Genomic DNA, 13943 nt, shown 5'->3' with positions numbered 1-13943 from the left:
TGTTTAGTAATATTTTCGGACTGTCTTGGACCATATTAACAACATTTAAAAAATGGCAATAGTTCCTCCTTGACTTAAATATGATTGTTTCTGGAGGAGTGAACAGATTAAGTTCTTAGCGTTGTAGACTTTTCTTCTTCTTTACAGCAGCATCCGTTATGTTGGCTACTGGGAGAATACGTTGACACCCTAGCATTGCCCATTGTCACCATATGAAGTTAGCTATAGCTAACGTGTTGGCCAATCACCTGCACACGTTTGGCAGATGCAGAACAGTATCATACCATCATGTTTGTGTCCCACCCCCGAACTCATGAGAAAGAAAAACATCTACTGTTTGGAGCTAAACGCACTGAAGAAAAGAACGGCCATGCTGATTCGTTTTATTTTTGTCGTTACTATATTTATATTTATGTCCTTGTCATTTTTGGTGACTATTATTATACATTGTTAATCTCGGTAACTTTATTCTGGGCTACCATGTTTGATAGTGTGCATATCATAATGGTTAACCCTGGTTACCCTGAAGAGGAGCTGTCCAGGCCTCTGTGGTGTTGGTTATTACTCGTTTCCCTTTCCCGTCCACATCCAACCATGGTGGGTACTCGGATTCCTTATCTCGAGATATTGGCCTTGTGTTTTCATGATAATTAACATGAATTGACTCGCTACTATAAAGAAAACAAGCTGTGTTACCTCAAGTTACGGAATAATTGAAAAACTGCAAGCATGGCCGTTTTCGGCTCCTGTACACATGCCCGTCTTCATCTAATACTATTATTCAATAAGATTATCTGTCGTGGGTTCCTCTAAACGTGTTTGCGAATAATTGGTCATAGGTGCTTTTTAATTCATATAGTATTTACATTTATTTCTTCACTACTTGTGTAAATATCAGTCCCCTCTGTCCTTTCACATGTCCAGCTTTGTTGCCCTTCTCCCTTGGTGTTATTTCTACTTCTGTGCAAATACATTGAGAGATGCAAAAAGGAGTCAGATTCCTTGTGTGTGTACTTGGCCAAAGAAACTGAATCTGAATCTTAATAGCCGCCGGCAACTGCTGGAAATAACGTTTGCTAGAATGTCCTATGAAACCCCAAACTATGAGTTAAATGAGTTAAAGAGTTTTGTGATTCAAAGCACAGGCGCAAAATAAATATTTCAGAAAAAAACACTGTTGGGAGGTGCCCAACAGTTTCATTTATGGCACTGTTCCTTCAAAAACAGACAATTAGTGTTCACTGAATGCTTTATTTTTTTAGGCTTCCCATGAATACAGAGTATTCTATGCCAGGGAGCTAAAACTTAAAGCTGCACTGTTTCACATTATTGTTAACAGAAGGCACAGACTGAGCAAAGGCACCATACTGAAATGGGTATTTTATCCATTTGTGTATCAGATTTTCTTTTTGTTCTTGCTGCTCCAACACTGTCCCCTCAATCAATCAATCACATCCATAATAACTGCTACTGTCTCTACCGGCTTGATATTTGACATCCCTCTTCTTTGCAAATAAAACATTTACACATAGAAGCAGAACTTTCTTTTGTTTGTTTAAAATACACCCACAACCCTGCTGAAGCTCACTGGTAAACAAGTTGTATCTCGTTTGTTTGATTCATGTGTTACATGCTTAAACTACTTATTTCTCGCCGCTTCCCCCTGCTTCCAGTATTTATGCTAAGCTAAGGCTAATCGCCTACGGTCTCCTGCACCATTTCTAACACACAGAGCAGCATCAATAACTCTCTGAAAGAAAGGGAGGAAGCAAATGCCCCTAACATGTTCAACTACTCCTTGTTAAACAAAAGTGTCAGATTACATTATGCATCAACCATGTGTTTTTTTTTTCCTTCTGTCTGATCATCACTACCACTATTACCAAATAGTTCCACCACAAACGGCACACATTTGACAAGTTTTTTTCCTGATGTCCAAAGTAACAGAATCGCCACTTTGCATCAGGCCGTGGCCTTTTTCTGAACTTTAGACTTACCCGTTATTTCAGCCGATCAGGACCCCTCACAGGGTATCTTGCACTTATTACACCATAGGTGTACAACACTGGCAAAAATAACCTCTATTTGAATCATGGTCACAATTTTAATGTTGGCATATTGTAAACCTTTCGAAACACGTAGAACCCACTAATGTTCAGATTCCTGCGCCTATGTATGTCAGATCCACTTCTCAGATTTCCGTGATACTTCCCCACTGAAGTAACTGGTGACTTTAAAAGAAAAAGAGAAACCTGTACTCCAAACTCTCGAGCACGCGTCAGTGTCTTTAAAAGAAGTAGTAGTACATTAGGAAACAGAAGACGAGGAAAGCCAGGATCCAGTTGACCGAATGGATGTAGACGATGACCAGGCCGATGTCGAAAAGCCAGCCGCGCATGTCGGTGAAGTTCAAAGCGTCCAGCGTGAAACCTCCATGGACAAAGTGCCAGCGTCTCCCTGCCGCCGCCCCCTGTCTCTGTTCTCCTGAAGTGAGACGGATAAAATGACCATCCGTATTCAAAATGATTAAACGCAAAGTATCCTCACTTAGGTTTGAAATGTTGTGTCGATAATGTATCCGAAAACATCTGGATTGATTTGTAGTGATTGAATGAAAATGAGATGAAAAACTGCTCACTGAAAAACGTCATTCAACATTTTGCTAAAATGTCAGTATTTTATTGATATTCCTGAAATGATGGAAACAAGGTCTATTTTTTTTTAATAGTTATTTATAATAAAAATTAAATGGCCATGAAAAAGACAATTTGTGCTACATTTTCTTAAATACTGATCTTAAATAAGGACATACTTAAATTTTAAATTCCAAAGTCCAGTTTGAGGTTTCCAGTGTACTCTGAACATTGCAGTTTTTCTATCACACTAAATTATTTATTTTTACTATTCACATCTCCATAGATTAGGAGGCTAAAATACTTGATCGATGTTCATTGTGCCGTAGTTCTTTTCAGTTATTGTACACTTGTAAGACATTTGTAGTGTTGTGTGTGTTATCTATGACAACCTGTTCCATACCATGTACTGTATGTTCACAATGCAATGATGTTTATCTCACTGGATTAACTGCTGTTTTACTGTCTGCTAAAGTCGTTTTGTAGGATTGACTTGTTAACTGCTGTAAAGATAACGTTTATCATTGACACTAAATTTTAGGAGCAAAGTTCTGCTTTTCTTGGGAAACGAGGTCACGGCGTGACATGTGGAAAGGGTGCGACGCGGTCAGGGGCATCCCATCAGAAGTCACTCACTTTTTTGACCTCACCCGCTTTGATTTGAACATATTTTTTTCCTTCATGCTAACCTGGATGAGAGAGCGCGGGAACCAAGGTTGTTAGCTTTCCGAGTCTCAGAGAAACATACTCCCTTGAGCCCCGGCAACACATAGCTGTCACCAGTGTGCCCAGTGGGAGGGGTTGTACATAGAAAATAAAAGAGTCGGCTGTTTTTGGCCTTTAACTCTGTCACGTCTCATCACGGCTGAACTTTCTAGTAGACAAAAACATTGTGTACCTCTGCCCCCTCTCCTGAGGCTCGGCACCAAATTACTCACGGCGAGCTCAGACACTAGAGACTGCTTTACTGCGTTTATAAACAAACATAACATTATGTCATATTGCTTATTAGTAATGCAGTACTAAGTTTGATTTAGTTGAGTGACGTCAACACAGGTTGCTGAGGAAGGCTTGGACTAAAATCAAACTGGTTTAAGCTGGTACACTGGACCGGACCGGGACGGGAAAACCAGAAGTTGACACGTAGGAAAACAGTGTGACTGACTTCTGATGGAACACGTCAGTCAAACGGAGTAACTCACTGACTTAACATCTCGTGAAACATCCCTTCTCTGAAACCACATCATGGTTACTAAGTATGATCCAAAGACTTCACTATCAAAGGATTAGTACCACTTACTAGACAAAAGAAAAAGAAAAATGCTGACACAAAGATTACAAACTCTTTCTCACCCCAGAAGGTACGGAAGCGTCTGCGACCGCTGGGCAGAGACCATTTTGCACATGAAGCATTCTGGAAGTTCTGCTTGCGGGCGGAGTACACTTTTGGGAAGAAGGTCTCGGCTGTTTGGTTGAGCTCTGAAGAGGAAAGAGAACGTATGTACAGTCACTATTATTCCTTAGTACTGTACTGTAGCTCATTGCTATCAAGGGCAGGGCTGGGACTAACGAGTAATGTGATGATATTGTTTTAACCAGCCGTTATCTAGACCCATTTATCCTGTGCAGGGTGGCAGCCTGTCCAGGTGTACACCTACAGGTCACCAGTCTTGAATTTACAATAATAGACCACAGAAAAAAAGAGAAGAACTAACATTAATGATGCTGGAAACAGCAAATATTTTGTATTTCTGACCATAACTACATCAAATGAAAATGTTGTTTTTAAAATGTCTGTCTCTTTACCAGTCAATTAACAGGCAGTCCTGGACTAGCTTATACCTTTGTGGAAGGCGGTGTGTGAGATGAGGGTGCGGCAGAGAGGGCAGGGTGTGTTTGTCGGCCGGTTCTTGGCGATTGTGCGGAGACACGGCTCGCAGAAGACGTGACCGCAGGGCTGACAGCTGTACGGGCTGAAGTAGACCTCGAGACAGACGGCGCAGGTGAGGCCCTCTTTGTCCTCCTCACTGTCCAACAGTGAGGCGCTCACACTCTCGGCCTGGAGAGACACACGTGCACACACACACACGCGCGCCTTCAACCACAACCCTGAGCCACTAATCCGGAAATGTTTTCACTGTGCAAGCATGCAATACATATCTTTTATCTACAATGTGGCAATAGATAGATGTAACATTTTCCCATTACTATGGATCTTGTCATTTGATGTTCATCCTCACAAAGCGGTTACAATTGCATCAAATCCTTGCAGCCTCTCCTTAATTAAGGGCAGAAAATTAAAATTCTCAGCATGTGTAGTATTGTTTCCCAAGTGTTCTTTTTTTTATGACTACAATCGAGCTCAGAGAGAAATCCTTCAGATAATTTCATGTATAATTTGCAATCCAATTTGCAGATTTAATTAATGAAAAGGTTTTTCAAACGCGATGAAAAATGACATCATCGTTAAAGTCCCATTGAATATAATAATAATAATAATTAAATTATTGAAAATATGTCAGTTAATACATTATAAACAGATAAGATGCATGTTTATGAAAACGTCTTCCTTAGTACCTTTCTACGTATTCTGAGAAACACTGAAACTTCCAAAGAACAAAAAGAATATTCATGAACTTTCAAGCCTTTTTTTTGTTCAATCGTTTTTTTTGCTCAGTAGCAGTAATTTAGAGTTAGACCCACAGTGTTATTCCTGCTCTCACCTGCTCCAGCTGGCTGTGCAGCCATCGCTCTCTCCTCCTCTGTTTCCTCCGAAGACTCTTCAGGCGGTTCTTCTCCCTTTTGCTCAGTCGGTTCGAGGCTGTGGAGGCCATGACGCCTGGAGGCTGAGAAGGGTCACACACACATATATCAAGAGTCCTGATCCATGACACTGATTCAACAGCTGAAACAACAGAACCCTTTTCACATTCATTGTAATTACCAAGGAAGAAAAAGACAAATGGATTTTGCTGAAATGAAACAATTGGCTGACATTTTAGTGTTCAAAAGATACAGTAAAGGTCCACCTCTACGGATGACAACCATGGTTAACAACAACATGGAACAATAATCTTTAAGTCATCATCTTGAAGATTTTCATTTAAATGTCTGTTGGATCCCTATCTATCGAGAACCGCTGATCGCTTGCCGGCTGCAGGAAAGCGAAGAAGAGTTTTGGTTATAAAGTTAGTGAACATAGCCACAGCTCAAATCCCTGAATGTTCTCGTTTTATATATTTATGTGTTTTGTGTTTCAGGCCAAATGGTCCTTACTATAAAACACTGCGAGAAACCCTGAATGTGATGATTTTTGGGTTCCTATACTGTTCCCATGTCTCTTTGTATTTCCCCATTATGTAATTTCAAAAAGGTTAAAACATTTTTTATATACATTTTTTATCACATTATATATAAATAAATAATGTGATAATACATGGAAGTAATCCTTAGCTTCAGTCCTAATTAAAAGCAGATTTTTTTCATATTTACTGTGATTGCCAGCAACATACCACCACTTCCTCGTCCTGCTCGGCCACGCTGTCGGAGATGGACCTCCCTCTGTGGAACAGGACTGAAACAGGAACCTCCTCGTGGACAGTCACGGTCTCTGGAAAAGACTCAACGTCCTCCACAGTTTGCAGCAGCTGCCGATCCAGGGGCGACCACGTCCTTCGAGAAATAAACGAACGGCAAGCGACCGCGTCGACTGAGGCTTCGCCAACCGCGTCAAACTGCTGACTCTTGGGATACGAGGCGGGCGACTCAGGAGACTCGCATGCTCCTGTAACTGCCCCCTCAACGGCAGACTTGACCGCCAGGCTTGCAGGGCAAAAACACGACGACCCGATGGCGGAATCGTCTTCCAAACTGCGCCGTCGCCGATGAGAGATGCAGTACAGAGGGCTGAAAGAAAATGACGGGGTGTTTCCACTGTCCGTCAGTGAGTTGGAGGCCTCAGCAGCGCTCATGTGCGACATGACCGCAGCACAGTTGAGCTGTAAACCGTCTAGCGCGGTCCTGTTAGGTTCAGGCCTCTGCTCTCTGTTCTGAGAGCCGCCCGTCAGCAGACCGGCCCGTTCCTTCTCGGGCCTCGTCCTCCTCGGCTGGACGATGAGGACATAGTGTTTGTGGTCACGGTCCACGCGGCTCTTGTTGAGGTGGACGGTGGCGTCCCGGCCACAGGGACATTCACTGCGGTTAATAAAGTTGAAGCCTCCCAAACGAGCTCCGCAGTGCTGGCAGTTCAGTTTTCCTACAGTCCACTGAGCCTACACAGAAACCAGAAATCAAAGTCATCATGAAATCGATTGATTTTTAGACTAAATGATAAATCCAGTTGACTTTGTATGCAACGGGATATAGAATACTTTCCTTTCGATTGACCTGTTGGTTATTTTTTCAGTCCGAAAAAAAGGTAACCTCTTCACTTTGTTTGTCTTGTCTGCCAAACATTCCCACATCCCAAAACATGCACTTTACAATATAAGTAAAGTTTACATGTGAATATTCGTGGCAGACAGTGGTTTAGATGCACAAAAGGTAGTGCTATATTATGTTGGATGTTACAGGGGATGTGATAAATGCAAATGCAGAATCATACTATTCCGATTGCAGAAAAAAGGAAATGTCTCAACTCAGATTTTAGCATATAACATTGGTACATTTTTCCTATGATCCGAAAAAGAAATGAAATATATCAACTTGCTTACAGTAATGCATATATAGAATCATAACCCCTGTATCATGATACATAGCGTATTGCCAGAATCTTGCCAATACATAGCCCTAATATATATTATTAATGAAATGTAACTAAAATGTATGCAGTATAATTAGAAAATTCATAAAGTCTAAAATTGTCTAAAACTTAATTTTCTGAAAAAAAAGTGAATTTAATAATATTGAAAATGTGAAAGTTTATGACATAACAGTTTCACCGTCAACGTGGCAGTGAACACATCATTCAGTGGTCGTTGACTTCATTACCGAGCTGCCACACTTACCTGGTGAACTGAGGTCAGTATCCACTCTGGCAGTGCGTCAACATTCACGTGCCAAATACCGCAAACAGCAGCTGAGCTTTCATCTGTGGCCTCAACCTGCTTCCACATAAAGGACACGCAATCAGCGAGAACAGCTCCCACCAGACCCAGTTTCTCTGACACTGATAGGTGGCCATCGTTTTTTACGACTGGAACACAAGCTGTTATCTTTGGGTTTTCCCAACCCCAAGGTCCCCGAACAACTTCATAGACTATTCACTATAATTAGGGCTGCAACTAATGATTAATTAATTAGGATTCATTGATTTATCATTTAGTCTATTAAACGTGAGGGTACAGTGAAGATAGGCTATCACTATTTAGATGGTTTATTCAATTTTCCATGACATAAAAAACAGAGAAAAGCACGACATACTCACATTTAAGATGCTGAAAGTTTGACATTCTCACTTGTAAAACATGTTTAAAAGAACTTTCAAAATCATTGGTGATTACTTTCCTGGTGACTGGCAAACTGATTAATCAACTAACGGTTCCAGCACCGGCTAAAACTATGAAAAACAGATAAATAAATTCCTCAAAAGCAAGCAATTGTTCAAAATTTCTACCAACCATTGACAAACACGTTGAGTCTATGATGCATTTGCGACATTTCCTGCAACGGAGCATGGTTCTCTCTCCTCAGGCTGTTTTCAGTCAAGCTGTTGAGGATAATGATGAAGATGATAATGATGAAAGTCAAGACACACAACTGAGAACACACTTCACACTTGCACTAGCATGCACCCTGACAAAAAAGCACCAATTATTCTTGAAAGTTTAGAGCGTATTTAGTTTGATAGCCAGAAAAACATAGAAAAGTCATAATCTATATATGTTTTATTATCATTGGAGGCTCAGCAGACATCAGATGCTATTGACGTTGTTTTGCACACGCTTCAGCATGTAGCATAAAGACAAACTGAGGACACCATGTTTAAATATAGACCGCTTTTGCATTACACAGATATAAGTGAGACAGTTATTTACATAACGACGTAACCTGATGCTGCTCCTTGTAGGCCTACGTGTGTGTTTGTATTTGGCTATTTTTAGAGTGAACCAAAGAGAAGGGAAAAAAAAACCCTGTTGGGTAAATCCAATTAATACACACAACTGAACATTGAAGCCACGTGATGTCATCATAACAGCATGTCATTCTAAAACCAAGTGAAAAGTGAAAACACATGTGTTACAGTGTCCAGGTGTTAATTGTGTAGCAGGTTGGTTGACAGCATTTCCATTTTTCTTTCAACAGCAACAGCAAGAGTACTTGTGTAGTTATCTCCTGCACAGTCCCGTGATGGCACAATAACAACATGCCTTGCTAACTTTAGCACAACAGACCTCAAAAGACTCTCTGGTGGCGTTGTCGAAAATAAAATACATTCTTAAGACAATGTCAGTCAGCCTGTGGATACTTTCACGACACGTACTCGCCTACCTGACGGCTGCGAAGACTTTTGGAATCGTGGAAAGGAAGAAAACCGGTGCTCAAAAACGAGAAAGTTCAGCAGCCTTTCCGCTCAGAACGAAGCTGTGACGTAGAGTCGAGGGGGAACTACGGAAAGTCTAATAGGCCAAAAAGGAGGCGCCTATTGGTTAAAGCTTAATTCCAAGAGTTTGCAAGAGAGACAAAATAAGGAGATAAGAAACACAACAAAAAATCTCGGTAAATTAAAAAACACCAAAAACATGTCTTGTAATTTGATTCACTGGACTAAATTTGTAGGAATTTGCATCACTAAACAGCAATATTAATTGGCTTGTATTGCATTAGGCTGTACTGTATTTAATGATAACTAGTAGCCGACAGGGTACAAGTACAATGCAGTGAGTGTGAGAGTGGGCAGCATTTATTTATTTATTTTTGCCCCGGAGCCGACTGACTATTTACTACTAATACTGACTATTTACTAACTAGTCAGTATAGTAAATAGTATCTAGCCGCCATAAACCAGACAATCGTGGTACTTTTAATAGTAGGCTATGCTATTAAATTGCACAAGACCATGTAACTGTAATTGCTATATTTCACTAATACATACATTGCCGAAAAAAAAGCTGATAATTGATCTGATAGTTTGAAACAGAAAGTAGAAGCTGGTTTAACCTTTCCTTTTATTTCATTGTGTTATAGCCAATTGCAAACAATGATTTGACATAATGCTCCATCGTTGTTACTGTCACTTAAAATAATGAAGGATTGCGTCACCATTTTGTAACTGTTATGACAGTTGATCAACGCCAGGTGGCAGTGTCACAGCGGCCCCAGAGCGCTGACCATGGTGCTGAAAACAGACGAGAATTACGCTTTACGTATTTTCAATACAAAATGAAAATTATTACGGTCAGACACAAAAGCACATTTAAGAGAATAACAACATGACATAACAAAACAAAGTTGTTGCGGCTGTTGTTATCAAAGCAAATAAAAGTTTGTATGCGGTGTCATTTATTCTGTCTTTCTTCTTTATTTCTTCTTGTTCAATGCAATACAGATCAGTTCACTATCAATAATAAATGCGAAACTCAAAACGTGTTTTCTGAATCAAAGGACATTTTCTGAAAGCTTCTTTTCTCACCGAAATGGCAAAATCCACCTGTTTCAAGTCAATTAAATTATTTAAAATAAATCGGCATATTGATTTGGCTTGCCTGAAGAGCAAAATAGATACATAAATAAATGAATACAAATATTTTTCAAGTTTTCCTATTAAATTACTCCCACATCTTCACTGCCTCAGCTGCCGACTAAACAGACACAAACCTGCCACTCCGTTACATCCTCACTGACAAATGACGCATTTTCCATCACTGGTATAAATACACAGCATCATTCTCCGTCAGCAGCCGAGACTCGCAGTTCAGACTCTCTCTACTGCACGAGACAGTCCAATAGTCCACTATGCGCTCTTCAAGGAGGGACGGTGTGGTGCGCACCAGCCTCTCTATCAAGTAACGGAAGCTCTCCAAACGCTTCGAGTTTATCAACAATGGAGGGCACCACAAACAACACGACAGTCTGGTCTCAGTTTGACAACTCTAACAACAAAACCACCAAACCCGAAGACGAGGAGGTGAAGCTGAGCTACCAGGTGCTGACATTATTCCTGCTTGGCGCGCTCATTCTGTGCGCAATATTTGGGAACGCGTGCGTCGTTGCAGCCATCGCCTTGGAGCGGTCTCTCCAGAATGTGGCCAACTACCTGATCGGCTCTCTGGCTGTCACCGACCTCATGGTGTCGGTGCTCGTGCTGCCCATGGCAGCGCTTTACCAGGTGTTGAACCGGTGGACTCTTGGGCAGATTCCGTGCGACATCTTCATCTCTCTGGACATGTTGTGCTGCACGTCGTCCATCCTGCACCTGTGCGCCATCGCTCTGGACAGATACTGGGCGATAACCGACCCCATAGAGTACATGAAGAAGAGGACGCCGCGGAGAGCCGCCATCCTCATCAGTGTCACCTGGCTCGTCGGATTCTCCATCTCGGTGCCGCCAATGTTGATCATGCGCTCCAACCCCAGGAGCATGGCAGAGGACAGGGCGAATCCCAAGCAGTGTAAGATCCGGCAAGACCCCTGGTACACAATATACTCAACTTTCGGGGCTTTTTACATCCCGCTGACGCTCATGCTGGTTTTATACGGGCGGATATTCAAAGCTGCCAGGTTTCGGATACGGAGGACCGTGCGTAAAACGGAGAAAAAGAAAGTGTCCGACTCCTGCTTGGCGCTGTCCCCCGCCCTGTTCCACAAAAAGACTCCCGGAGACGCGCAGGGCAAGAGCTGGAAGAGGAGCGTGGAGCCCCGGCCGCTGCCGAGCGTCAACGGCGCGGTGAAACACGCGGAGGACGGAGAGTCTCTGGAGATCATCGAAGTTCACAGTAACTTCAAAGGCAACCTGCCGCTGCCCAACACCCCGAGCTCCGTGCCGCTGTTCGAGAGCCGGCACGAGAAGGCGACCGAGGCCAAGAGGAAGATCGCGATGGCCCGGGAGCGCAAAACGGTGAAGACTCTGGGGATCATCATGGGCACATTCATCCTCTGCTGGCTGCCCTTCTTCATCGTCGCCCTGGTCATGCCTTTTTGCCAGGGGTCGTGCTACATGCCCCGCTGGCTGGAGGATGTCATTAACTGGCTGGGCTACTCCAACTCTTTACTCAACCCCATCATTTACGCGTACTTCAACAAAGACTTTCAGAGCGCCTTCAAGAAAATAATTAAGTGTCATTTCTGCAGACCGTGACAGTCCTCTGTGTGAGTAGAGGAGCAGCGCTAAAAAACCCAACAGCCTATAAAAGAGATTGTTCTGGAGACAGAATCACGATGGAACTGAAAAGAGGGCTCGCAATGATTATGTTGATCATCACCATCGTTATCAGTACTGAAATACTCCCAGAGATGTCCGTAGCCTATGCAGATAAAGCTGTGATCGTTTGATTGAAAGCTCCATGTTCCTCATCCTGTCCTGTAATGTTCAATAAATAAATACTTTTTCATCATTTTTCCGAGGTCGTGATTTAAAAAGTATATCTATACGTTTATTTTAATCATGCAAATTATATGGTTTCCAAAATGAGTGGTAAATTGAAAGGTGAGAAAGTGAAGGGCACGTCTCCTGTAACCTGTGACTTGTACAACCAGCAGAAAATCAAGCGATAACACTTTTAATTATTAATTCATTATTTAAGAAAAAGTCTGTTCTCTGTTTTAAATCGGTGTAAATTGAGTATTTTAGGATTTGGAGCTGCTGGTCAGACAACAGGAGACATGATGACATCACGGGCTTTTGGAAATTGTGATTATGTTCTAACATGTTGCAGCCAAAATCATTTAAAAAATAAAGAGATCTCCAGATAATGACAAAAAAGATTAGTTGCAGCACGCCTCCAAATATATTGTATTTCACTCGACATGTTCAAACACTTATACTGTATGTGGCAATTAGGAAAAAGAGAAATAAGGATCCACCTGCAGCACTGAGCAGACACATTTACAGCATTTAGCTCAAACTCTTATCCAGGGCAAAATTCCATATATATATATATATATATATATATATATATATATATATATATATATATATATATATATATATATATATATATATACAGATGTTTAATGAGAATATATATATATATATATATATATATATATTCTCATTAAACATCTGCATTGAAATATGAACAAGGAAACACCTGCAGTGTTGTCTTGTTCCTTAATCTTCAATCTTTTATTCTCAGCATGATTTTTCCTATTTCCATGCAGATTACTGTCACCCTTCAAACGGCTTGTGAATTATGGCATTGAACATATATGGCTCACAATGTGACACATTTTTTTCCAATGGAAGCTGTCAAGTGGAGTGTGAATGTGCCGCTTCCAGGTGTGGATCTGATGAGTAAAATAATCTCAGATTGTCTAAATAACTTCAATAATAATTAAATAAGTCAACCGTATTGACCTATTACGGTGACAACGTCAAAGCCATACAGGTGAGCATTGTTTAACCCACATAACTTTATTGTCAAAAGATACCAAATATGTCAGGGAAAAGTGTCAATACATGTAGAATATTGAAATTAGATAGAAAGGTGTATGGAAAAACTGACTCAATTTAAAAATGTCTCAGTGTATAACGTAAATGTCCTGCGAGAGAGCGTGGACAAATGTGTTTTTAAAAGAGTTACTTAAATGCGATTCAAATGAAATCATGATGTTAGGGTTGAATACGTATGTGGTATTTGTGAATTTAAATAAATCATAGAGGGACTTTAGTTCTTGTAGTAAAGTCTTCACAGGATCGCATCCCCCTTCAACAGAAAGCGTGTCATCCTCCTCAAAGTGTCTTCAAACAGCATCCTGAGCCCCCAAAGTGTTTCGCCTGAGCTCCACCCGCACGCTGATCCTCTCATATCATGCATGTGTGGGTCTGCTGCTATCTCAGGGCTGATGTGATGTGAAACAAAGACAATCCTTATTACAGTCTGAAAAAAAACAAAAAAGCATTTCGTCATTCCAGGGGTGGGGGCCACCCTTTTTGGGGTGGGTCAACAGACCGACAGTCAGATAGAAAGGGAGAAAAACAACAACAACTCACTGTCGTCACCGCACATGACAAGCAAAGGTTGCTGTTAAAGTGATCGTGGTTCTTCTTGTACTGCTTTTACTCTGCCCTTTTCCTCCATCACTCACAGCCTCATAACATATAAGTCCATCTTAAAAAAAAGGCTGTGAAGGGGGTGCACGGATGGATGCTGG

At 41.4% G+C, this 13943-nt stretch overlaps 2 protein-coding genes across 2 annotated transcripts; one reads left to right on the top strand and one right to left on the bottom strand.

The window, feature by feature from the left end:
• Window positions 1-1273: 1273 nt before the first annotated feature.
• Window positions 1274-9205, bottom strand: rnf180b (ring finger protein 180b). The gene is made up of 8 exons (XM_079234711.1): window positions 9123-9205; window positions 8252-8340; window positions 7640-7738; window positions 6146-6904; window positions 5357-5479; window positions 4476-4692; window positions 3987-4112; window positions 1274-2484 (listed from the first exon to the last, which is right to left on the bottom strand). The coding sequence occupies exons 2-8, from the start codon at window positions 8306-8308 to the stop codon at window positions 2288-2290; spliced, it is 1578 nt and encodes a 525-aa protein (XP_079090837.1). The 5' UTR covers window positions 8309-8340; window positions 9123-9205; the 3' UTR covers window positions 1274-2287.
• Window positions 9206-10674: 1469 nt separating this feature from the next.
• htr1ab (5-hydroxytryptamine (serotonin) receptor 1A b) lies at window positions 10675-11928 on the top strand (the record flags this gene model as incomplete). The annotated part of the gene is made up of 1 exon (XM_079234975.1): window positions 10675-11928. The coding sequence occupies one exon, from the start codon at window positions 10675-10677 to the stop codon at window positions 11926-11928; it is 1254 nt and encodes a 417-aa protein (XP_079091101.1).
• Between the last annotated feature and the right edge of the window lie 2015 nt (window positions 11929-13943).

Source organism: Taurulus bubalis (assembly GCF_910589615.1).
Source record: "Taurulus bubalis genome assembly, chromosome: 19".
NCBI classification, from domain to species: Eukaryota; Metazoa; Chordata; class Actinopteri; order Perciformes; family Cottidae; genus Taurulus; species Taurulus bubalis.
The sequence above is the reverse complement of the archived record's forward strand: the minus strand, read 5'-3'. Positions and strand labels throughout refer to the sequence as shown.

Excerpts from the sequence above, each read along its gene's own strand:
- rnf180b (XM_079234711.1), bottom strand. The coding sequence starts at position 8,308 with ATGCTCCGTTGCAGGAAATGTCGCAAATGCATCATAGACTCAACGTGT. Across the intron at positions 6,905-7,639 it reads TACTGACCTCAGTTCACCAG|GCTCAGTGGACTGTAGGAAA; the intron begins GTAAGTGTGGCA and ends GTTTCTGTGTAG. Across the intron at positions 2,485-3,986 it reads ACGCTTCCGTACCTTCTGGG|GAGAACAGAGACAGGGGGCG; the intron begins GTGAGAAAGAGT and ends GTCTCACTTCAG.